Here is a 26,100-nt window from a genome sequence, read left to right as displayed (position 1 = left end):
TGCCGACACGTGGCAGTGGGATCCTTGCGCGACTCGACATGGCCACCACCTTGGTGCTCCTGCTCGCCGCGGCCGCCGTGGCGGTAAGTCGGTTTCAACTATCACTCGTTTCGCACATTTTTTTTTAAACAATTTATTAAAAACACAAAATTTCATTTCTGTGTTTATTTGTTGGTTGGAATCGACTCTCAAAGGTTCAAATATTCTTGAAAAAATTTCAGTCCGATGAAACTTGTGATGCCGTGGGCCACAGGAGGGTGAAAAGTCAAAATTAACGTTAACTTTGACGCCGTGTTAACGTTAATTTTGACTTTTATTTTTAAAAAATGTGCGCAGTTTCATTGAAGTCAACGTTAACAACCCTGCTCGTGTAAAGTCTGAGGCATTACAACAAAGTGACGTAAGTGCAAAACGAGTTCCTAGCGCGGTTGGAACCCTCTTGCTAAGACGAACCTTTTCCAATATTCAAAATTGCATTTCCCTGGTTTGCTCTAGGAGATAATGACTAGTGAAGTCTGACGTAAGTTTCTTTTCGTTCAAATGTCAATTTCTTTCAACGTCATAAGTGCGCTTATGATTGATTGATTTAAAGAATTTCGTACAATACGTGTCATGTTTTTCTCAACTATGCACAACGCAAGTACAGTAAAACAATGATTTGCCTTGTCGATACTTCAACTACTGAAAGGAGGCAAAATGGAGTAAAATTTAGCGTGCAAGTCACTTAAGTCTACTTTCGTCGCTTTGTCGGATTGAAACTATCAAAGAATGTGACGAAAGTACATCCAAGTAGAAAACTAATCGTAATTTGAAAGTTTTCTAAACATAGATGCATTTTTCGGATGCCACAAACAATTTTCCTAGTATTTCTCATTCGGAGAGCAATCCATTGGTGTCACGCGTTCGATTTGAGTCCCGTTTTAACGACTCTGGAGCTTAAAACACCCCCGGGGTTTTGACCACCTCCACCGGTCTTCAGGTCCACTATGCGCTGGTATGGTGGTAAATCCATCTTGACGGCCTTGTTGCCCTGCAGGTCGTAGGTGTCGCCGGCACTGCCCCGCGAACGCTGAAGCCCAAGGCGCACCCGCTGCTGGGCGCCAGCCTGGGTGCCGCGGCCGACGCCACGCAGGACTGCCAGAGCCAGCTCGCCCGCTGCACCGACTGCACCACGCTGCTGACGTGCACGCGGCTCGGCGCAGTGTACCGCCCGCTCACGACCACCGCGTGCTCCGGCACCACGCCGTACTGCTCCAACGGCGCGTGCGTGGCCGCCTTGCCCGACAACTGCAGCGCGGAGCCCGCCGCCGACACGACCTTCACGTGCAACGGCGACGGCTACTTCCCGTCGCCCTCCGACTGCAAGAAGTACTACCTGTGCGCCAACAACCAGGCCTACGCGTACGACTGCACGCCGTACTCCAACACGGTCTTCAGCTACGAGAAGGCTCTATGCGTGCCCAAGTGCGTCCGAGTTTTTTTCACTCAATATATCTTGTTACTTACCCGTGGTGTGTGACCCCACACTGAGAAAACCTTACGAACTATTTAAGGCCTTACAAAGAAAAGCAGCTTGTTACAGTCTAAAAGTCCCATGGTGAAGATTCTCTAAATTATGGTGAAAATTCTCTATATTATGGTGGTGCAGCTGCCTTCGTAACTTTCAGGTCACACACTTGCTGCCTATGCTAGCTCTGTGGTTTTATGCCACGGGTCCCACCCCACGCCTGCAAGTGCGAGACATCGATGTCTCACACTTGCAAGCGTGAGACAAAATGTCCCACACCTACAAGTGTGAGACTTGGATTGGTAGTGCATGCATCAATGGATTCCTCGTTCGGAGAGCAATCCATTGATGGGGTCACACGTTCGGTTCGAGTCCCGCTTAGCGACTCTGGAGCTCAAAACGCGTCCGGGATTTTGACGGCCTGCGCCGGTCTCCTGGCCCACTGTGCACAGGTCCCAGGCCACGTGCAACACGGTGACCTGCAACAACAACAACGTGGGCACCTACCAGCAGTGGAGCAGCGAGCACAGCGTGTACTTCGTGTGCACCGACAACAACGCCGCGCACGCCTACGTGGCGGACTGCGGCGCCAACCACGCCATCACGGCGGACGGGGACTGCGCCCTGGCGTGCCTGCGCGAGGGCCGCCTCCCCGACGAGTCCAGCCCGGACAGGTACTTCGAGTGCATCCAGACGGCCACCAACACCTTCACCGACCCCATCCCCGGCACCTGCCCCGCCGGCACCACCTTCGACGCCTGCTCGGAGCGCTGCGTCAGCACCGGCAGCAGCGGCAGCAGCGGTCAGTGCACATTCGCTACACACACTGTAAATGTCTTACGGTGAAAGGCTCACTGGTAAAACAAAGGCATAAAAATTACGCCCTTTAGGGCATAAACACTCTTTTACACCCTTCCCAAGGGCATAAATCGTTTTATGCCCTTGGGAAAAGCGTATATGGTACAGGAATCTCAAGCAAAATTGATCCACGAAGCGGAAGAAGGGGTTAAGTCGAGTTGAATCCGTGCACTTTTTCAAGGCCTAAACCTTGCAGGTGGGAGAACAGGTGGGGAATGTCATCTAAAAATAGATGCAAGAGGATGTGACTTGTCTCACCACACTTATTTTTGGACCAAATTTTCGCTCATGTTTACTTGATAGACTGATAAGAGGTCACTGAATCAACTCGACTTAACCCCTTCTTCCGCTTCCTGGATCAATTTTAATGCCCTTTCAAAAGGCATTAACGATTTATGCCCTTTAAGGGCGTAAACCGTTTACCCTTAAAGGGCATAATTTTAATGCCTTTGTTTCGCTAGTGTGCACCAACACTCTCAGCACGTTATTGACTTTCTGCTCATTTTGTCAGTACTTATGCAAGTAATTTGTGCAACCACGTACTTTTCCTTTTTTAAAGAACATTTTTAAAGAGCATTTTTAAAGAACATACAGCTTGTAATTCTCCGTAGCCCTCTTATCAATATTATCCGTAGAACCGCACTGTCTTCTCCGTAGGACCTTACAGTTTTCAGGAAGACTACGGGAACACTGTGAGGTCCTACGCAGAAGACTGCAAAGTCCTATAAGGTCCTACGGAGAATATTGACAAGAGGGCCACGGAGAATTACCACATGCTGTTAACAGCATTACTCGTAGCTGTTTGCCAGTGTAGAATTACGGAGGAAATTCGGCAGGATCTTGACAGAATGAATCGACGGTAAAAATTGACGGTACTCAATGCAGTTTAGTCTGACATTGCACTGCTTCGCGACTGTTTTTTTCAGCTGCGCTGAGGAAAAAGTACAGGGCTACCATAGGTTCCCAACCTTTTCCGGCTCGCGACACCAAAAAGGCTGCCAAAAATTTTCCCGACCTCAGAGCCGACAATTCGCAACCCCACGTGACCCAATTCCCCCCAAAAAAATCATTGCTTTTGAATTTTGGTGTTGAAACCTTCCTCACTCAAATTTGGTGGGTGATGAAGAATTCCTCGCCCAAAATGTTAGTCATGGTCGTGACTCTTTCATCCTGAGTGAAGGCTGACGCTATCGCGGGGACCAAAGCACTTCAAAACAACCGGGGCGGCGCGTACACAGCATTTAAATCTCACGTGCCGACGCGAGCCAGACTTCGCGCCCCAGCGCCGGGCGTGCCTAAAATATCTCGTCGAGGATTCAGACATCTCATCTGTCTTATCAGCACAAACAGCGCGTTCAAATTCCAGAGTGAACAATGGCGTAGCGGTGGTGGCCCCGAGGTAAAATGCCTATGAAGCCAAAGCCATGGTTCTTTCTTGTAGTGTTGTTTTCGCTGAGGATGTCTATTTTTCGCACAGAGCGTCTGTGACGCCGCATCAGAAGGTGGACCCACCTGCCAAAGGCATACCACAGTGGGCCAGAAGACCGGCGGAGGCGGTCAAAACTCTACACGCGTTTTGAGCTCCAGAGTCGCAAAATGGGACTGGAACCGAACGTGTGACCCCACCAATGGATTCCTCGTTTGTAGAGCAATCAATTGGTGGGGTCACACATTCGGTTCGAGTCCCATTTAGCGACTCTAGAGCTCAAAACGCGTCTGGAGTTTTGGCCGCCCCCACCTTTTCTGGCCCACTGTGCATAGTAATAATGGCACGCCTCTCTTCAAGCGTAGAGAGGAAAATCCCCCCCTGTACGGTACCGGATTGCTCTCCGAACTTTCTATCTTCCGTGACATTGTTATTTCCGTGATAAAAACATTCTTTAAAACATACCTGAGGGCTCGTGGTTTTAGGAATGTAGCCTTTACCGTACATACCATTGCTACAACTCTAGTTTCATCCTGGAACCCTGAAATTAGGAAAACGTAATTGGTTGTTTCTAACTTTCGGCAAATCAGAAACGTCAAAACGTCCCCGAAACGTGAGAATCGCTCGTCTGAAATTTCGGCGTCTTCTGGCCCACTGCGCGGTGGCATTTTCGGTCCGTGTAGCAAAAGATCCATACGATTCGGAAAATTCCTATGCATGTATCGGAATATCAGTCAGTATTTCCTATACATGTAAAGGAATTTTGCTAGACCACTGTATGGTAAAATTCCGATCACATTTTATAGTGCACTGTTAGAAAATTCCGAAAAAAAAATGAAAAATCATAGAGTTTTTCCGAAACTTCTGCATGGAGGTCTCCATAAATGCAAATTCTGGGCTTTCTCCGGAAAGTTTCGGAATTTTGAACAAAAATGCATGCTTCACTATCACGAGAACACGAAACAAGATTTGCGACCAGTTAAAAAATGAGGGAAAGGTAAACCCCTACTTGTTTACCTCAGTTTTCACAATATCCAGGGAAAGCTACAGGATAAAAGTCAAATGAGCTCGAAGGAGATTGTCCCTTCTTTGACCATTTCAGACTAAAGAATGCTTCAGCGAAGCCCTCTTTAACACTAGAACCGCTGACTTTTTCGTATACCTAGAACCGCGGAAGGGGTCATTTTGACCCCCCTTTTTTCTGCCCGCATTTTTTATATTTTGCTTATGTTATGGGCCCTTAACGATGTAAAATGATGTATCTGAGATCGACAATGATATTTTGAATTATATAGGGCCTGAAAAGGCCAAAGGTAGGCAACCCGCATGGCACGAATAACCTGTTTTGCTCCTTTACTACCATTTTTGGCCCGTCCCGTGTATTTTTTTGTTAAAAAAATGACGGAGGGACGGAGTATGATCCATGCTGTGCGTCCGTCCGATCGTTCGTCCGTCTGAGGACTTCCCATGGTCCGATCTTGACCAAATTTGATATGCAGCCTCCTTGGGTGACCCTTTAGAACCGCCCGCTGACAGCAAATCCGATCTGAGCCCCGGGGGCGCTGCTGCAGGTGCATCATGGTCTACCTTAGGTCGAGGAGGATTTCGTCAACGGATACAGCTAGAAGAGCATGAAGGGAAATTTTTGGAATCGGGGCGACGAGACAAAACCAATGGTGCCAGTTTCGAGCGAATCGGAGAGGTTTGAACCCGGGTTCAAATCCTAGTGGGGTACATTTAGAACATTATTTTTACTCGGGTTTTTGCATTGTTGTTGATGTGTATGAGGGTGCTGATCTATTTTATGCTGATATAAAAACATCTAATTTGACCCCAGACTCAGGTTCAGGTCCCGTCCGGATTAAAAATAGGCGAAATTAGTACATTCCTCAATGTACGGGACGGGCCAAAGTTGCCGATGTATATCGCAACTTTTCCTGTTATTCAGTGTGGGGATGGGTACAAAGTGACGTAGATTTTTTACCAGATGATACCTTGAAACCTACACTTGAAATGTATCTAAAACTATTAGACACCTAGAGGTGTCAGCGTGCTTTTACTGCTGAGTCCGGAAACCAAGCGGTATCCTAACAATAATACAATAATATTAGGGTGGTGGCTGCCGGGCGGGATCGTGAGTGTCGCATGGCAGGCAGTCTGCGCGAAACATCGACAATACCTCGCGGGTACAGCGCGAGCGGCACCGGCCAACAATCCCCTGTCCCCGGGTACAGCGCGCACAGAACAGCAACAATGTCCAAACAATGTGCAAGCCACAGCTCGGCTCGCACCGACATTGGCCAGCTCGCTTAGGTCCATGAATATTATTGGGCTATCTATTTATTTCATACACAGTTATAAAAAAGCCCGAACTACTACCTCGAAGAAAACCTAACGAGTATCATCTGCTTTCATTAACGTTCGTTGAATGAGATTTTTTTATTCTACAGATACCTTACGCAGAACACACGCATCTTGCATACATTTAGGCGTTTGCTCGGCGGGTCGCCTATGCCGTTGGCCAAGTCAGGTCTCCCAGGGCAGACCATAGCACTCCCAAATGATTCACCAATAAAATTGACGCTTGTGACGCTTTTTTATTGCCAAAATTCGAACTTCCTGAGTGCAAACAACACAGGGGTCAAAATGACCCCTGCCGCGGTTCTAGGTATATTGTTGTTTTACGCCCACAAAAATGGCACGACAGCGCCGAAATTTCACTCAAATGTTCTTTTCTGGTATTTATAAAAAGTCAAAAAGCCCCAAATCCGAAAAGAAAAAAATAAGTCAGATAAATTTAAGACGAAAATTAAAAGGGGTCAAATTGACCCCCTCCGCGGTTCTAGTGTTAACATATCTGAGAAAAGACATGCATTTTACCTCCCATCTGGACCCAAGGAATGCTCCGAAGAACATCTGTTTAAGTCCTGAGAAAATCTCTCCGAAAAAAGATGGAAAATGAATGGAGTCTCCATGAACGTGATTATAGGGTGGTTTTTCTCCATAAAACTTCGGAGCTAATTTCTAACAGTGTGGAGTTTTCATGTTGCCCCTTTTGCTTCCAACGCAGATCAGCCCGACGACAGTGGGCACGACACGTACGCGCCGAGCGACTCGGTGCCGGAGAGTCTGTACCAACTCCCCGCCGACCTGAAGATCGGCACGGCCACGGCGGCCTACCAGATCGAGGGGGCCTGGAACGTGAGCGGTAAGTTCAGAGACTCACTGAGGCAAAAAGGTACGGAAAATTCTATTAATTTTTTTGCCAGGATTCTCCGTAGCCCTCTTATCAATATTCTCCGTAGGCTCTTACAGTCTTCTCCGTAGGGCCGTACAGTATTCTCTGTAAGTCCGCACAGTCTTCTCCGTAGGACCTGGAAGCAAGGGGTCCCCAACCGGCGAAAATCGGTGTACACGGGTGAAAAAGTCATTAAAAAAGTCACTAAAAGTCAAAAAAGTCAGAAAGTCACAAAAGTCAAAAAGTAACAGAAAAACCACTATAAAGTATCCAAAAAGTCACGAAACAGCATTTAAAAATGCCAAATTTCAATGAACGCTGGTGGAAAAGTAACTTTTTAAGTCAAAAAAGTCATTTAAAGGTCAAAAAGTCATTTAAAAGTCAAAAAGTCATTAAAACGTGTGAAGGTGAAAATAGTTCCAAGGCAAGACAGTCGCAAAAAGTCAGAAAAGATACTCAAAAAAGTCATAAAAAAGTCAAAAAACAATCAAAAAGTCACTAAAAAGTCAAAAAAGTCAGTTTTGACTTTAAGTCAGTGCACGCTCGCCGGCTCGGTTGGGGACCCCTTGCCTGGAAGACTGTTTAGTCCTACGGAGATCACCGTAAGGTCCTACGGAGAATACTGTGCTGTCCTACGGAAAATACTGTAAGAGCCTACGGAGAGTATTGATAAGGGGGCTACGGAGAATTACTACAAGCTGTTTACAGAATTTTCCGTAGCTTTTTGCCACAGTGCTTGGCGGAGACTCCACTGTTCACACTAAATGTCTTACAATGAAATTTGACCTATGTTATTCGTATGTTACAGTGAATTCGGCGCAAGCATAATACGAAGCAATATTCCTTCGTAATACGAATCTTTTTAGCTTTTTCATCGTAAGATACAAAGAAAAACCTTCGTAATACGAAGAAAAACCACCTTCGTATTATGCTTGCGCCATTTTCTTCGTATTATGGAAAATTTCTTCGTAAGACATTTAGAGTGTTCACTGAGAAAACCTTACAAACTACTTTGGGCCTTACAAAGAAAAGTAGTTTGTATAACAAAGTATTTTGAGCATACGTAAGCTTACAAAGAAAATACTTCGTAATTTACGAACTATTTCTTCGTATAACAAAGTATTTTAGTTTGTTATATGTATGCTCAAAATACTTCGTAAGGTTTTAAGAGTGTTCTTCAACTAACGTCCCATCATAGCCGTTAGGATGCGAGTTTTGTCCCGTTCGTTTGGCTAGTAGGGCCAGTTGAGGTAATTATGGGACTCGGGGTAAAAATGGGACAGCAGATTCTTAGTCAAGGTTTGACATTTTTGAACGCATGACATACCAAATGTGATGTTTTTATTCAGGAAATAACATTTGCCACGGCACAAGTTCTAAAATCTCGATTCTTGACTGAGAATCAGCTGTCCCATTTTTACCACATGTCCCACAATTACCCCAACTGACCCTAGGTCAAATTCGTTTCACCACATAGACTCAAGTTCAAACGAATGTGCCACCCTCATCAGACGGCCGTGTCCACTCTAAACCCAAATCTGATACTTTCAGTACCTTTTTTGGCGACAAAATTGAGTATCGCCAAAAAAAGGCCTTACCGAAAAATCTTGCCTTCAAAACGGCGATACACAAAAGTATAGCCAAAATTTGGCGATACTTTGAAGTATTGCCAAGATTGGGCAATAAAATTTGAACGAATCAAGGCGAATAGTTCTTTGTTCATGGCTAGATACTCGTCAGTATTGCCGAATTTTGGCGACACTTTTTGTATCGCCGTTCTGAAGGCAAGATTTTTCGGTAAGGCCGCTTGTTGGCGATACTATTATTAAAAGTGGAACCATAAAACGGAAATTCAGCAACAAAAGTACTCAATCAATATTTGCTACAAACATTGCAAAATCTTTTTTGACTAACAGCATTTGTTGTTCGTCAACGACTGGGTTTTGAAGGTGCCTTGTTAATATGTTATTACAAGTTTGTCGTTGGAAAATTATCCTTCGGTTCCAATACGACGATGGTTCAACTAACTGTTCGTTCGAAACCAAATCTTGTCGTTAGAAAAAAAATTAGCAATAAATGTGTTGCTTACACTCTAAATGTGGGGTGCCCAGAAACTGGGCGCCTTTGTCGCCCGCCCCACTTTTTAGGGTGCCAAATGTCGCCCAGTTTCTGGGCACCTTTGTCGCCTAGTCTCAGGGTGGACAAATCATACAGTAACCGGCCCTCTCCCATGGTAGAGCATGCACAGGTGTCTAGTTCCTGAGCGACAAAGGTGCCCAGATCCTGGGCACTGGCACCTTAGTCGCTGCTGAGCCATGGGTGAAGGCAGGTTCCTTAATGGTTTGTCCACCCCCGAGACTGGGCTACAAAGGTGCCCAGAAACTGCACGGAAAAAAAATATTTCGCTATTTTAGCGAACATCTGTTTGCTGAAGGAAAATTCGCTGGAATAACGAGCAAATTCGCTATTTCAGGGCATTTAGGACTCTGATGTAGCGAACTCTTGTTCGCTGTTCTACCGATAAGTTTTTCCTTACTAACGCAACGAACATGTTTGCTAGATATGCTAAAAGTGTTCGCCAACATTGGATTCATGCGTGTTTTGTACCTTGTGGGGCTTTCTAAGCCAAGAGGAGGACTCTAGCCTATTCCCACAGTATGTCTTGGTGGTCTGGGGGTACAGCACGAATCTCAGAACCTGTAAGTTGAAGGTTCGATTCCAGCTCGGAGTGGGCGAGAGAAGATAATTGTATCCTGGTTGAGGGTAGAAGACCGCTCTAAATCGTCTTCCTACCATCTTTTTGTGACAAGACTACGAAATCATGGTCATTATATCAGCGAAAATTGTTACCTATCCCAGCAAACAAAATGTAGGTGAAAAATTTTCGCTGTAATAGCAAACAAATTCTTTGCGCCATTAGCAGGTGACAAAAATTCGCTGAAATAGCAAAAAATTCGCTAGATTAGCGAAATCTTTTTTTTCCGTGTGGGCGACATTTGGCACACTAAAAAGTGGGGCGGGCGACAAAGGCGCCCAGTTTCTGGGCACCTCACACGGAAAAAAAAATTTTCGCTGATCCAGCGAAATTTTCGTTGAACTAGCGAAATTTTGTTCGTCATTTGGGAACCTAGTAATATTTTCGCTGATCGGGCTAACTTTTGTTCGCTACTGAAAATTCGCTACTTCAGCGCACATTTTTGACTATAATAGCGAAAAATATAAGCTAAATCAGCCAAATAAATCTCCTAAAAAAAGCAGCGAAATTGTGTTTGCTGCCAGGATGTTCGTTACGTTAGCGAACACTTTTCGCTGACATTATGACCGTAAGTTTGTTGACAACTTTCAAAAAGGCAATCGGCCGATGATCTGGAATGTCGGCGATCTCGTAATCAGGGTACCAGTGGTAAACCTTGCCCAATTCTGCCCGGGATCGAACCCTCGAACTCTTTGTTAGCAGTCAGAGGCTTTGCCACCAGACCACCAAGCGACCTAAGGAGCAGAGGCCAGAGGTCTTCTCTTGACTTGGAAAGCCTTGCTATCTAGAGAACACACAGGAAACTAATGTAGCGAATATTGTTCGCTTGTCCAGCAGAAATGTTCGTTGGATGGCAATGAAAAGGAGATCGCTCGAACAGCATTCAAAAGTTAGCGCATAATGTTCGCTACTCCAGCAAAAATGTTCGTTGGATAGTAAGTAATAAATTATCGGTAGAACAGCAAGCGGAAGTTCGCTACATCGACGATCCAAATGCACTCAAATAGCGAATTTGTTTGTCATTCCAGCAAATTTTGCTCTAGCAAACAGATGTTCGCTAATCTAGCGAAATAATTTTTTTCCGTGCATATATAGAGTGTAGTTACAACAAAATATTTTTCGTCAAAATTTTTGACGCCGCCTCGGACAAAACGGCGTGTTTCAGGCAAGTCCCCCAGCATCTGGGACGTGTTCTTCCACAGCCGGCCGGGGATGGACAACGGCGACGTGGCGGACGACTCGTACCACAAGTGGCAGGAGGACGTCCAACTGCTGGTGGACCTCGGCGTGAGTACCGCGGGGCTCCACTGCACAGTGGGCCAGAAGACCGGTGGAGGCGGCCAAAATTCCAGACGCGTCATGAGCTCGTCAAACGGGACTCGAACCGAACGTGTGATCAAACCAATGGATTCGTTTGGGGAGCAATCTTTTGGTGAGGTTCGAGTCCCTAACCGTTGATGAGATTTGGCTTTCACGTATATCATTTCGAAGGTAAATGTTTATACTTTACTCTCGTGTAAGAACATTTAATCCAAGCAGCATGTTGTACAAGCTCAAAGAGCGAAAACAAAAAAAAAAACGTTCCGGAAGTACCTTACTCTCCCTTACCGGACAGTGGATTCCTTGTTCGGATCCGAACCAGGAATCCATTGATTGGGTCACACGTTCGGTTCAAGTACTGATTGGCGACTCTGGCGCTCCAAGTCCGTCCGGGATTTTGACCACCTCCACCGGTGTTCTGGCCCACTGTGGCCCGGGAACATCGCTGACAACTGCCGCGTTTGCTGCAGGTTGACATGTATCGCTTCTCCCTGGCATGGACGAGGGTGCTGCCTGGAGGCAGTCAGGCCAACGGCGCTAACCAGGACGGAGTTGACTACTACAACAACCTCATCAACACATTGATCAGCAATAATATCGAGCCTGTGGTGAGTTTACTCGAACGACACAACTCTAGAAACTGAAAGAGTGCTCATGGTGATTTTTTTCTTTTCACCATCACGGCGTAAAAGGGTTTTCCAATCTTCTCTGAACAAAGAACGCTATCTTAAATACGACTAAATTTCTCTAAGTTTAAACATTAGGGACAGCAAAAAATGAAAAAGGACCATGACGAGGGGGCTGCTACATTGGATGTTTGAAGACACAAGATTTCTTGTGGCTGAAGATTTCATCGGATTTTGCAAGATTTTAACCGATATTCTGTTCAAAATTCGCTTGTTTTTGGCCTTTATGGGGCAAGATTCCAGATTTCCCAGAGATTTCTAGCGCCAAGGGGACACAAGATTTCTGGAGTGGTTGCCCCCTCGGATCACGGTGTCATTCGCACCATCTTGAAGGGAAACCGAGTGGAACTTCGTATATTCTATTGTCTCATCCGTCCCAAAATGAAGCTGTATTTACTTGCGTTTAAGATACGTTTCTTGACTCAGAAACGACCATTGAGATCATTTCTTCTCCGGTAACGGTTAGATAAAATCTTTTGAGTAGAACTCTGTTTTATACACTGTAGAAAAAATCGACGGGAAAAGGTACAGGCACAGTCTGGTAGACAATTTGCCTGGTACCACCGTACCTCAGCCAGTACGGCTTTTGGGGTACGGAGTACGGTTTTTTACAACATGGGCTCTTATGAGAACCACGGTTTTTGGGTACAGTTGTTCTGTACACCGTGAGGTACGGTCTAGCCGTACCCTTTTCCTTGAACACCTTTTTCCTTTTATAACAGTGTACGGTAAAAATGTTTGACCGATGTTTCTAACGCTCCCGCTGGTTGCTAGATCACTATCCACCACTGGGACATTCCGCAAATCTACCAAGACGAAGGTGGCTGGATGACGGCAGCTATCCAGGACCACTTTGTAGACTTCGCCGACTTCGCGTTCAAGACATTCGGCGATAGGGTAAGTCCTTGAAAATTTGAAGGAAATACTTGGCGTGAAATTCTGGAGAGACAAAAAGTCTTGCCCAGTTATGGTGAAATCTAAAAGTCTCGCTAAAATTTGGTCAGTCCAAAATGTCCATGAACCTTATTGACTTTTGCAAGTCAAAAGACAATTCGCATTTCAGATGAGGACACTTCCATCAAAATAAAGGACAACTTTATTCAATTTGAAGACAATCTTAATTCATGTGAATTTGAACTACGTTATTGTTCCCTGCTGAGTGTATTTACAGAGCGGTGGGGTACCCGCTGAGCCCGAGCCCCATTCATTAGTTAATTTAAGTATTTGCATGTACAGTGGGGGTGCTTTTGCCATACTACTAAAGCTAAGCCACCTGGCCTCATCCCTGCGCAGGTCAAGACGTGGATTCTCATGAACGAGCCGAACATCTTTTGCAACAACGCTTACGAAGGTAGCAATTTCGCTCCTGGCCTCGGCCTAACGGGCACTGGCGGATACGGCTGCGTTCACAACCAGATCCTGGCCCACGCCAAGGCCTACCACCTGTACAACGACACTTACAGAGCGACTCAACAAGGTACAGTTTCCAAAAGAGTCAGAAACTTACAGTCAGAGAAGTGAGAAATCAAAGATTTATAACCAAGACTCAAGGTTTGGGTGCACCTCATGAGGTTTGAGTATACCCAAATCCGGGAGAGGATTGATTATTCCATTGGCATCTAGCTTATAAGTAGTAGTTGCAACCTTCTTTATCCAAGCGAGGAAAGTTTCCTAGCCCACATGTGGGTGCTAAAATATCCTCATCCAAGTTTGGGTGCTAAATAATATCTCGTACACTCTCATTACAGAAACGTGACATCACGTTGAAACGAACGTAACAGAATGTCACGTTCTTTAGAGCACTGTGTTACATTCCTTTGGGTGTCAACTGGCCAAAAACCAGCTTGTTCACATTCAAACGAATGTGACATTTTGTCACGTTTGTTTCAACGTGATGTCACGTTCCTGGAATGAGAGTGTAAGAGGTATCGGTCAAGACTATTTCATTTGCAGTGTTCATTCACACGCTCAATTCCTTTGTGCAATTTTAGTACACGTGGTCTCCCACACGTTTCGCACACAAGTACTTCTTGTACAAAATTGTGTCCAATTACGCACGACTGTGTGATTTTGCGAACCAACTTTGTACGAATAAGTTCACATGTTTGAAGTTGTATGTGAGACTACGTACAAAATTGTACTAATACACGTTAGGTGTTTAGTAACGATTTGTAAAAAGTAACATCGGTTCGACCGCATTGGCAGGCCAAGTCGGCAGCTCGCTTGATCTCGAGTACCAAGCAGCCGCTTCGACCAATCCCGAAGATGTGGAGGCTGCCGAGAGAGCCAACACCTTCTCTTACGCCTGGTTCTTCGACCCGGTCACGGTGGGCGACTACCCCGCCGTCATGAGGGAGGTCGTTGACAGGAACAGCTTCGGCAACGGGCTCACGGTGTCCAGGCTGCCCACCTTCACCGCCGAAGAGAAGCGGATTCTCCCAGGTACATAGTGGGCTATCTTTTTTTTTTTAATTTTTACCTGAAATATCTTCATAAGACATTTGGAGTGGCGGCATCCTACCCTCCCTGAGAGGAAAATAACTCCAGCCAAATATGTACACCAAAATTCACTACACTGTAAATGTCTTATGGTGAAAGGCTGCAACACCACATTATGGTGGACATTTTCTCCATAATATGAACAAAATTCCTCAAACTATCTATAATGTACGGTGGATTCTCCATGGTATGTTATGAAGTCAGCTGCACCGCCATAATATGGAACATTTTCACCATAATATGGAACATTTTGACCACAGTCAGAAGAATCTTCACTGTACAACCATTTCGAGGGTACAAATTTAAAATTCATTGATTTTTGTTTTCATTTATCGAAATTTTTCTCAAGATTCAGTAGTTTTTGCCTGAAATTAATCGAAATTCAACTGCGATCAACAGTGTTTTCCCCTTGTCCTGCCCGACAGGGACCGTGGACTTCCTCGGGGTGAACCACTACGGCACCACCACCATAGCGGCGGGCACCGCCACCTCTGCTGTCACCTCCGCCTCCATCACCAACGACACCAACGTCAGCTCCAAGGGCTACTCTCGCGTAAGCATGGCTTCCTGAGTGACGCATCCTTGTTGTGGCGAATAAACCTTTCATACCAAGGTTTCCAACCAAGACCTGGCATCGCTGCCCAGTGGGCCAGTGGACAAGTGGAGATGGTTAAAATCCCAGACGGGCTTCAAGCTCCAGCGGCACTAAATGGGACTCGAACCGAACGTGTGACCCTACCAACACACTCTGCCAATTTTTGGTATTCAAAACTGCTTGCCAAATTTGTGGCAAGCAAACTTACCACCCGATTTGCAGTGCTGTGTATCGACTCTGGAGCTCGAAACACGTCTAGAGTTTTCGCCACCTGCGCAGGTCCACTGCACTGTGGTGGAAAACTTACAAACCATTTTAAGCCTTACAAAGAAAAAAAGGTTGTTATAACAAATTATTCGAGCATACATGAGCTGACGTTACATAATCCCAGAATACTGAACAAGGATTGAAGTGTATGCCGGGTGGTTGATAACGCACTGTGCTTCAGACGGCCCCGTGGGGTCTCAGGGGCGCCCTCAACTGGATCAAGAACAGGTACAACAACTTACCAATCCTGATCTCCGAAAACGGCCACAGCGGTCCCGCGGACGAGGGCCTGAACGATCCCGACCGAGAGCGCTACTACAGCGTAAGTGTACACCCGTGGCATTGCTTCGTTATTCTTCTGCTCGCTGAGTTCAAATTGTCATTGACTTTAAGAAGTCAAATATGGCACAGTAGAGATACAAAGGCGCAATAGTGTACAATGAGGACGGGGACTTTTCATGTTTTTTTTTGGTCAGCAGCATTGATAGATTACATATTACAATGAGAATGTGAAGCTTGACCTTTTTGTAAGGGGGCTCACACGTGTTGAACACTCGGTTGATAACTTCGGTTTCTGTCATTATTTTGACAAGTTTTTTTTTACTTTCTGGGTAGAAATCGAAGTAGAGAGTAAAAAATTGAACAATTTAAAAAAAGGGTGAGTTTGGACCTCTGTTGTAGATTTTATGGTAAGGTCTAAAATTTGCATTCTCGTAAGATTCAGACCGCAATTTTGGTTCGATTTAAAAAAGAATTACTGGAGACTCATTTTTATGGTCACTATAGAATTTACTAGAATTGTGCATCTGAGTTCAGTAGTTTAGAAGGGAAAGAAATCTTCCTTGTAAAACTAAAATTTGTAAAGTTTGTTTCTTAAAACTTATGGTGGAGAAAATATTCATTGTTGGTGCTGCCTTGACATTCAGAGCGCCCACAAATTCATCCTTGGCTAAAATTTGTAAAATTTATTTCTTAAAACTTATTCTGGAGAAAAGCCCCACCGTTGGTGCTGCCTTGACGTAGTAGAGAGAAAAGGTGTGCGCTGGTCGCATATGCCCTTTGCAGGGCCATACTGCTCGCCTCGCAAAACCCCCCAGTGTGTACTGGTCGCCGAGTGCAGGGCAATGAGGCGAGGGCGAGTGAGTGCAGCCTCACTGGCCCACTGCAGGAACTGGTTCTGCTGGCCCGGCCAGCTCGTCGGAGCTCCGAGTCGCCTGCCGTAGCCTAACTGGTTTTGGGTGTCCCTCCCGGGACCAGACTCAGGCGCGCAGAGCCGCCGCGGCATCACCTCGGCGCACCGCCGCTCCACTCCCCTCTCACCTCTATCAGCCTAAAAAGTAGCTGTAATCAAAATGATGCCTGGCAGCGCCGCCGCGATTGACTCCCGGAGGCTGGAGACTGTGTGAGTGTGTGTGTGTGTGTACCTCCAAGCAGGACGGAAGCCCACCCGCGCGAGCGTCAGCTTATTACCCCGCTCCAAAAACCTGGTTCTGCTGGCCCGCCCACTTCGCCGGGCACGACTTCACCTCGCCGCGCCACTCCGCCCCTCTCACCTCATCAAGGAGGGTTACAAAGTAGCAGTTTTCAAATTAATGACTCAAGTCGCCGCCGCAAGCGTCTCCTGGAGGCTGGAGACGTGTGTGTGTGTGTGTGTGTGTGTGTGTGTGTGTGTGTGTGTTTGTGCCCCGCAAACAGGCCCCCCGCTTTGCTGCCCGGGCCAGACCAGCTCGCTGGAGCTCCGCAGAGTCGCGCCTCAGCAATAGACCTTTCCGGGCTAAGCTTCTTGTACAATAACCCAATCTTTGCGCCGCCACACTGTAAGACCCAACCTAGTTGCAGAGAAATGGCATTAAACTTGTTGTTGTTGATACTCCAGATACTCCCGAGTTCAATTCCGTTTCGCCACAAATGAGCTGGATCTTAAAGTGTGGCGGCGCAAAGATCCGAGTGTACTGAACAAGTTGCTTAGCCCGGAAAGGTCTATGAAAAGAAAAGAAGGAAATTTAAGAAAAAATACTAAATAATTTTTCGGCTCCTTTATTCTAACGAGCAACACACGACACTCCTTTAAGTGCAATCGCTCGCCGGAGAGCGGTTCAGTCTTGACTGTGACCGGCGCGTCGGGAAGCCAGCCTCCGCTAGCGAGCGAAGGGGGCGGCTCGTCCAGCGTCGTCGCTTCAGGCTCTTCGCTGTCCACCGGCTCAAGTTTTAGCGGCGCGGCCTCAAACGCGGCAGTGCTCAGCGTCGGCGGCGAAACAGCGCGCTCGGAGCTCTGCGTCGCCGAAACAGCGTGCTCAGAGCTTTGCAGTGCCGACTGCATCGCCGCGCGCATTGATGGCACCACCGTCGCCGACACTGCGGACGTCAAGGCCGCGCACTCACTCTCACCTGTGACAGCGCGCCAGCCGGTCTTGGGGTAGTAGCGTCCTCCAAAAAATCTTCTGCGGGTCCGCACTCCGTCGGTCTGCGTCCCGACAGACGACGCAGATGACTCCGTCTGCGTTGAAACAGCTGGACGGGCTAGCAGCGCGGGCTGGGCGGGACGCTCCAGGTCGAAGGCCCCCTCTGACGCAACGGACTGACTCATGCAGCCCGCGGTGTGGAGTGAGAAAGGCGTGGATGGAGCGGACTGCAGACAGCCTGGCGCAGCGCTGGAAGCCGCTAGGTGGGCTGGCGGCTCGGGCTGGGCAACGTCGACGAAGTTCTCTGGCGTATCAGCTCGGCTCGGCTGACCGGACCGGCCGGCGCGAGCCGCGATGGCCATCGAGGAAATAGGTGATCGAGTGGTCCGCACCCGCGGTGTTACCACAGTCTGCAGCGAGGTGGAGGGCGAGGACGGAGGAGGCGTCACTTCCCGGAGTGCGCAGAGGTCGAGAGGCAGCCTCGCATCTTCTTCGACCTCCGCCAGCATCTGCTTAAAGGAGTAGAGCTGCTCGACCAGCTCCTCCTGCAGAGCGGCAGTCACAGCAGCCATCTCGCGGCATTTTTCGATGCAGGAGACAAGCTTTGCCTGCCGCCGCGTCATTGCTCGGCTAAAAACCAAAACACACGCAAAATGTAGTCGCCGGCTAGCGCAATGTTCTGTACCAGAACAAAATGTCTAGTCCGCAAAATTCACTTAACATACCGTTGATGCAGTGCGAGCCGCATCTTCTTAGTGTGGGGTGAGAGGCAGCGAAAAAACAGCAAAAAGCGAGTGAAGCTCCTCTGACAATGTCCTGACCAATACTGCTTCCAATTTAAAGGAGCCGAGCACGGACATCGCTTAGGCCTCCGCGTCGCCGCTCCACCTCCCCCTCCCCTCTCACCCAAGCCTACAAAGTAGCAGTTTTTTTAAATTAAAGTCTGCCGCCGACACGGGCGAGCACCGCCTGGAGGCTGGGGACTTGTGCGCGTGTGAGTGCGTGTGTGTGTTGCCCGCGGGGCAGAGTCCAGGGCGTCCCCTCTCACCTTATCAGACGCAAAGGAAGCAGCTCTCACCTCGTGCCGCCGCGCTGCCCCACAACTGGTCGCATTAATCTGATCTCCGCAGCGGGGCTGCTGCGCGCGACTGGAGCGAGAAGACGGGTGTGTGTGTGTGTGTGTGTAATTGGTAACAACAGAGTCTCAGCGGCGGGGGACGCGATACATGGAAGATTTTATCGATTTAATCGATGCTGGGCGCAATTAGCAGGCACGTCGCTATCAAATGTTGCAAACCGGCTTCTGGCAGACCCATCGCCTGGTGGACCCTGTCTCATTTATGGTAATTGTCATCCGGCAAATGAGGGCCAGCCGGAGAGAGAGAGAGAGAGAGAGAGAGAGAGAGAGAGAGAGAGAGAGAGAGAGAGAGAGAGAGAGAGAGAGATGCAACAGTCCCCGCATGCAGGCATGCATCCGCATGCAGGCATGCATCTGCATGCCTGAGAGGGAGGGTTGGTATTGGGGAGAGGTGGGTATAAAAACACTCGCGGACCTCACTGCAGTATCACAACCATCTCGTCAGCCCAGCAAGAAGGAGCTCCCTGTGCCCTGATCCAACGCGAATCTCCGAAGAGCTAAGGTAGGCAAAACCATCAGTGCTGTGCATCGTCGCGTGTGTGTTTGGGTGCGCTAGTGCCTCACTCGAGCGGACGTCTCCAGCCGCATGTGTCTGTGTGTGTGTGTGGGTCTCCCCCACGCTGCCGGCCGACTCCATCAGCCACGCGACGACGGGTCATGGGCCGGCGACGCTGTGTTGTGAGCGTGTGTGTGTGTCTGTGTGTGTGTGCGCTAGTGTCTCAGCTGAGCGGACGTGTCTAGTCAGCTGTGTGCGTGTGTGTGCCTGTGCTCGCTCGCCGGCTCCATCAGACGTGCGCCGACGCAGGGGGGCATGGCTGACGTCGTGGAGAGCGTGTGAGTGAGGGACAGACTGCCCCCCCGGTCCAGCGCAGCCAATAAAAAATTAGTTATGGAAGACAGACAAGCTTGTGATAGGCTCAATATCGCCTCCTCGGACGACCACGCCCCGCAGTCGGGCGGAGCTCACTACTCACCTGTGTGTGTGTGTGTGTGTGTGTGTGTGTGTGTGCGCGTGTCTTCGTCTGGCCGGCGCAGCGCGCCCCGCCAATGAAAAAATAGCTATGGGAGTCAGTCCGGTCTGAGCGTGTGTGATAGGTGCTACCTGCTCAGGAGGAGGGCAAACCAGTCTCCACCTGCGTCATTGGCCCCGCCTCTCCTGGCAGCCAGGCCCCCACTGTGTTTCGAGCTGCACTGTCGGAAAACTCACACAGTTTAAATGTTTCAGGTGAAAAAATGGAGGTTTTTAACCGGATTTCGAACGATGTGTCTCGTTTCCTGAAGGCTGGAGAGCTAAAGTTGGGTTTCCCCTACGTCTTCACAGGGGTGCAGAAAGTCAGCACTAAGTTTGGCATGCGGGTAAGTAAAATAAGAAAAAATGATAAATTGTTAAGCGGAGGGTTGCATTATTTTGCTGATCTGATCAATACGGTCTTTGTTTTATAGGTGCGCGTTGACATGGTGGACCACTCGCTACTGGAAAAGAACAGAGTGCATTTCTTTGCGGGAGGGAGATTCAACAACATGACCGACGATGAAATTGCCTCACTTCAAAAACACGGCCCACACAAACAAGTGCTGGTCTATGAGGGCGTGCTGAGCGGAACGTGCGTCTATAATCTGCACAAGGTGGAAAAGTTTGAGAGAGAACTCGCCAGGATTAAGAGAGAGGCCGTGATGCCAACCCCAGAGCCGTACGTCCCCTTCGTACGGGCCGAGCCGAACGAAGCAGCTGCCGCAGCCCCCGCTGCCCCCTCTGCTCCACCGCTACCCGCCGCTTTTGACCCGCAGGCACTGGCTAGTATCATCTCAGCATCTGTTGCTGCAGCAATGTAAGTAACGTTCACTCTCCCTACCTTACTGTAAGCATGGTTTAGACCAAATGAGCACACCTGTCTCACAAACTGCTTTCGCGTCAAAATTTGCAGGAAGAAACGGGAGTTGTCGCCCGAGCCCAGCCCCACTACACCACCTGCTAAGAAGCCTCGCAAGAGTCCCCCAAAGCGAAAACCAGCAGCAAAGAAGGTGACTGAAACATTGTCTCTGGACAGTGACAGCGACACCGAGAATGCGTCTGAAGGCGCGCCTATCGAAACTGCACCTACCGGATCGGGGAAGAAACGTCAGCAAGCCGCCCCAAAGAAAAAGCCATCAGGAAAAAAGGTTGGTTACACGGTGACTCTTGACTGTGAAAGTGACAGCGACATCGCGTCTGAAAATGCAAGCTCCAAGAAGACTCAAGCAAAGAAGAAGCCTGCCACTTGCACCAAAGTTGTCGACTCAGAACATGACACTGACGGTGAACTTGACAACTGGAGTGTGTGACTACAACACGCCCAACAGACAAGTGAGTTTGACGAGGGAAAATCAGTGCGTTGCCCCAGCTGTGCTCAAACTTACAGCTCAAGTCAAGGTTTTAAAAAACATGTAGTAAGATGTCATATTGCAGCTTCTGGATTGGAAGTTGTGCAAGCAGGTGGAGGGTGGAGTGTTGTGAACTCAATGAAAAACTCCATATCGGTCCATACACTTGATCTTGAGTCTGAAGACATGATTGATGACCCCGACTACTTTTTGATTCACAATAGAGATAGTATCAGTAAAATTTTGCAGGAGGAACTCAAAGCGAAAAAGCAGTTTAAATATAAATTGGATATTAATGTGAATTTTTATCGCGAGGTTGATGGAGAGTCTGATTTTGTAGCTGCATGGTTTGGTCCGGCTTATTCGACCGTTCTTCATCTTAAAGACATAGAGCAGAGCCTAGATTTTGTTATTCCTGACGCTCTTGAAAGAGTGAGGGATTATAATACAAATGGAAGCGGATGGCATATTTTCAGCACTCTGAAAATTGTTATCAAAGTTGTTCAGTACAGCCCTCTCTCTGGAGGCTGTATGGGGGATGCCCCCTCTTGGGTTAAAAATTCAAAATCCGTTACTAATATCGTTTGTGCCAAGAACGACTGCTTTCCTATTCATGTGCTTTTTAAGTTGCTCAAGCCTGACAAACATGACAGCCGACGAACCTACAAACAATTAGAAAAGAATATGCATCTACTAGACATGACTAACATTAGCCTGCCAGTGCCTCTTGACCAAATAAACCGATTTGAATCGCAAAACCCCCAGATTTCGGTGAATGTGTACTACTCTGCGACTGTTAAAAGGGATGGATGCTCGATTCCAAAGCTGTACCCCATTAGAGTCTCAAAAAAAGAAGCGTCTATACCAGTTGACCTTCTCATTCTGCCTCACAAGGGAGAAAGGCAAAATTTGGAGAAAATGTTGTTTGATACCGATGTCACTAGTTTTGAAGAGGGGGGCGGTGAGGAAGCCGGCTCATTCCTTACAGATGGCCTTAAGCAACGCAAAAAGACTGGATTTCACTACTGCCTGATAAATAATCTTTCTCGCCTTCTCCGCCCTGCCAAACAAACAAATAGGCGTATCTTCGTCTGTCGAAAGTGTCTCTTAACTTTTAGAAATGAAAACGTGTTTAACACGCATGATTCACTTTGCTCACCTGACAATCCTCAAGTCTGTAACATGCCTAAAGAACACAACAAATTTCTTCAATTTTCCAAGCCAAGTGCACGACTAAAACCATGGTTTACAATTTACGGCGACTTTGAATGCATTCTATCAAAAACGCAGCTTGATGAAAATACGGACATGGGTAAAAGCAGTACTACCACGTTGCAGAATCACACACCTTTCGCCTATGCCTATATTGTCTTAGACCACACCGGGCAAGTTGTTCGCCGCTGCTCCCCCAGAATCTTTCGTGACAGTTTTGCTAACGTTGCTGCAGAGTTTCTCCGTGAAATTGACGAACTTTACTGCAAAGTTCTCCTCCCTAGAATGAAAGAGCGGGGGATTCACATGACAGAGGAAGAGAAACTCAAACACTATGCGGCCACTCATTGCGAAATTTGTGGGAGGCGCTTCAATTCTACTGTTCTCAAAGTGGCGCATCACGATCATAAAACATCAAGGTACTTGGCGACTATTTGTGACAGGGACAATCTTGAAATAAGACAAACCAAGAAAGTACCAGTAATTTTTCACTCTTCAGCTAGTTATGATACGCATCTTTTGATGGGGGGTCTTGCCGAGGTTGCAGATAAGTCTGACAGAATAATGGTCATCCCACGCACTAAAGAGAAGTATGTTGGCTTTTCGTGGAAGTGTTTGACTTTCCTAGACTCTCTGAGCTTTCTTAATTCATCCCTAGACACACTAGCCAAAGGATTAAGTTCATCTGAGCTTCGCTATCTCCATCAGCATTTTAAAGATGATCCGATGCGGGAGATCAAAATTCAGCTGCTGAGCAAAAAAGGTTTTTTCCCCTACTCATTCCTTGACTCTTCCGAACGCCTGTCACTCAAAACCCTCCCGCCCCGCTCTGAATTTTTTAATGATCTCACTCAAGAAGAATTAAGCCCTGAAGATTACGAACATGCTTGTCAGGTCTTCAAGGTGTTCAAATGTCGAAACCTGGGCGACTATGCCGCCGTCTATCTAGCTTGCGATGTGCTTCTTCTAAGCTGTGTGTTTGAAGCGTTTCGCTCCATGGCTTTTGATTGTTACAAAATTGAGCCAACGGCGTTCTATTCCCTCCCCGGCTTTTCCTTGCAAGCCGCTCTGCTCATGTGCAATGCCAAAGTTGAGCTTTTAACTGATAGAGAAATGCTTCTAATGGTTAACGGGGCTATTCGCGGCGGAATGACGGTTTGTTCACACCGTTACAGTAAGGCTAACAATAAGGATCTGGCAGACTTTGACCCTGGAAAACCCTCAACCTATATAACTGCATGGGATGCAAATGGGATGTATGCTTTGGCGCAGAAAGGGGCCCTTCCAACAGGCAATTTTAGGTGGCTTGAGACAGAGGAGCTGGATAACATTGATGTGTTTCAACTATCACCCCTAGATAAAACTGGATATTTTTTTGAAGTTGAATTAACAGTGCCAGATGACCCCGCAATTCATGAATACTTGTCTGATTTTCCCCCTGCTCCAGTTCTGAAAAAAGTTAATATTGACGACCTTTCACCGTATCAGCAAAACCATTGGAACAGGCCGGCTCAGATGCAGGAAAAACTTATTTTGGACTTAACTGATAAACAAAAATATGTGCTGCACTACCTGACACTGCGCTGCTACGCCGAATTAGGCATTAAATTTGTAATCAAACGAGGAATTTCATTTTCTCAAGACAACTGGCTATCCCCATACATTGACTTCAACACTGGCATGCGTCAAAAGGCTACAACATCCTTTGCTAAGTCTCTATTCAAACTTCTTCTAAATTCTCTCTTCGGGAAGTTGATGGAAAGGAAAGAGTTAAGAAGAAGGGTTGTTCTAGCGGTTGGAAAAAAATCTGTTGTGAGATATGCCTCTAAACCGAGTTTCTATGACTTTACGGTTATCAAACCAAATTTTGTTGCAATCGAGCTGAAACAGACGAGTGTCACCCTAGATGTTCCGTTTATCTGCGGCGCGACGGTCCTAGAGATTTCTAAATGTTTTATGTATTCTATGTTCTACAAAGTCATCCGCCCCTCTTTTCAAAATCCCCCTAGACTCCAGTACATGGATACAGATTGTTTCGTTTTATTAATTGAGTCTGATGACCTAATTAAGGAGCTTAAGCCTCTGGCGAAACATATTTTTGATTTTTCAAACCTCTCCCCAAACCACGAGTTGTATGATCGAAGTAATGCTCTTAAGCTTGGCTTGCTAAAGGATGAAGTTGCGGGTCAAACAATTTCAGAGTTTATTGGGCTCAAAAGTAAAATGTATTACATTAAAACATCAGAGTCAGAAAAGAAAATTGGAAAAGGCATTCATAGATCCGCTCTTCGCAGTCAGGTTACCCGTGATCACTACTTTAACGCTGTGTTTAACAAACAATCCTCTCCATATCGGGTACACTTTACAACATTCAAAACAGATGGTAAACACAACATTCAAACAGTGAAGCAGGTAAAGCTTTCTGTTAATAACTACTGCGACAAGCGTAAGTTTGAGGATGATCTTATTCACTGCACTCCATTTGGCTTCAAGGGCGACGCATCTCGCATTAGAATGCCTTGTTTTTAATGTTCTTGAAAGGAACTATGTATTCTCTTTATAAGTACTAACAATTGTTTTTTGTATCACAAGAATGTCTATTAAGTTTACTTACCAATAAAAATTTAAAAAAAAATGCTACTAACGACTTTATGCACCCTTTACTAACCAAATATTGATTTAAATATTAAGAAAACCAAAAACTCTGTATTCCCCAACTCTAGTGTGTTTTCTTCATGGTGTTTGTATTACAGTTATGTATAGTCTGCTTAAAAATAAAAAGTTTTGAAAAAAGTGATCATGTGTTGCAATGAACTTCTTGTCCTCCATCCATTTAACACTTCTGCATCGCGTCGAACAGACCAAGTCCTACTGAGCTCATGAGCTTGCTCAGCGAAGCGGAAACATTTTGCCAACGCCGACGACCGGCTAAAACTTGTTGGCGAGCAGAGGCAAAAAAAAAAAATCTGCAGGTTGAAACAGCTTGCTTTCCTTCGAGGGGTCACAGACCCCTGCTCTCGAAGGTGGACGGTGTTCCCCCTCTCTCCACAAGCAGGCTGAGACCTGTCGCTAGTAAGGCAGGCGCGATACCCCCCCCCCTCCTCCCACCAATAAGAAAAAAAACTGACTCGAGGCCAGCCTTGCTGCAGGTTGAAACTTGTCGGTGCCCGCTGCGCCTGCGACAGGCTGAGACTTGTCGTGGCCAAGCGAGGCAGGGTGGGGGGGCGAATTCGCGCTGCAGGTTAGAACTTGTCTGAGTCTCCCCCACCGTAGCAGAGTTGGGTTCCCTTTCCCCCGCGTCCGCGGTCCAAGGCACCATGTACCCTCGTACGCGGTACCGTGGTACGTGGTACCGTGGTACGTAGTACAAAGTGGAGAGGGAAGGGCGTTTCCTTAGCCTCCCCCACTCCTCGCAAGGTTAGCCGTATATAAAGGCGGAGACACTGCTTCCAGCTCGCAGTCTTGCTACATCAGTGTTCGTGAGAGCTTCTGCTGTCCTTCTGCACCCCTCCTCAGCGCCTCCCCTTCTCTTCGGTTACACGGAAAATAAGAGGTAAGTCATGGCAGAGGATCCATGCTCTATACTTAAGCTGCGCACGCCATGTGGGATTGTCGTTGCGGGTAGCTCGGGAAGCGGCAAAAGCACGTTTATAAAAAAGGTGTTTAAACACATGAAATGCCTTTTTGACACTGAGTTTGCATCCATTCTTTGGTGTTATGGCGAAGAAGCCGCTATCCCAAGTGATCTAGAAACGCATGGAATACCTTTCCGAACATATTCAGGGGTCCCAAAAGAGTGGAATCTGACTGAGTTAGGCATTACCTCCCCCGCTCTA

The 26,100-nt window shown here is 47.2% G+C and overlaps 2 protein-coding genes across 3 annotated transcripts; both read left to right on the top strand.

Annotated features, from left to right (window-relative positions):
* Positions 1–21,105, top strand: LOC117648371. 2 transcript variants are annotated; one of them, XM_034390874.1, is made up of 14 exons: positions 1–83; positions 1,037–1,464; positions 1,960–2,300; positions 6,862–6,999; positions 10,950–11,071; positions 11,575–11,712; positions 12,565–12,687; positions 13,084–13,267; positions 13,996–14,232; positions 14,715–14,842; positions 15,333–15,473; positions 19,973–20,047; positions 20,135–20,520; positions 20,617–21,105. In XM_034390874.1, the coding sequence occupies exons 1-14, from the start codon at positions 39–41 to the stop codon at positions 21,011–21,013; spliced, it is 2,883 nt and encodes a 960-aa protein (XP_034246765.1). In that variant the 5' UTR covers positions 1–38; the 3' UTR covers positions 21,014–21,105. The 2 variants fall into 2 exon arrangements, with proteins under 2 accessions (XP_034246765.1, XP_034246764.1); XM_034390873.1 differs by having other exon boundaries at positions 1,960–2,309; positions 20,617–21,104.
* LOC117648370 lies at positions 21,019–25,057 on the top strand. Its single transcript, XM_034390872.1, has one exon. It carries the CDS (start codon positions 21,191–21,193, stop codon positions 24,791–24,793), a length of 3,603 nt encoding a protein of 1,200 aa, XP_034246763.1. The 5' UTR covers positions 21,019–21,190; the 3' UTR covers positions 24,794–25,057.
* The last annotated feature ends 1,043 nt before the right edge of the window (positions 25,058–26,100 follow it).

This window comes from Thrips palmi, unplaced genomic scaffold, assembly GCF_012932325.1.
Source record: "Thrips palmi isolate BJ-2018 unplaced genomic scaffold, TpBJ-2018v1 HiC_scaffold_3, whole genome shotgun sequence".
Lineage (NCBI taxonomy): Eukaryota > Metazoa > Arthropoda > Insecta > Thysanoptera > Thripidae > Thrips > Thrips palmi.
This window is presented reverse-complemented; position numbering and strand designations above follow the sequence as displayed.

What these genes read in the sequence shown, in the direction of transcription:
- LOC117648370 (XM_034390872.1), top strand. Translation starts at nt 21,191, where the DNA reads ATGAAAAACTCCATATCGGTCCATACACTTGATCTTGAGTCTGAAGAC.
- LOC117648371 (XM_034390873.1), top strand. Translation starts at nt 39, where the DNA reads ATGGCCACCACCTTGGTGCTCCTGCTCGCCGCGGCCGCCGTGGCG. An exon ending in TCAAGACATTCGGCGATAGG is followed by an intron (nt 12,688 to 13,083) that starts GTAAGTCCTTGA and finishes ATCCCTGCGCAG; the next exon opens with GTCAAGACGTGGATTCTCAT. An exon ending in ACCGAGAGCGCTACTACAGC is followed by an intron (nt 15,474 to 19,972) that starts GTAAGTGTACAC and finishes CGTTTCCTGAAG; the next exon opens with GCTGGAGAGCTAAAGTTGGG.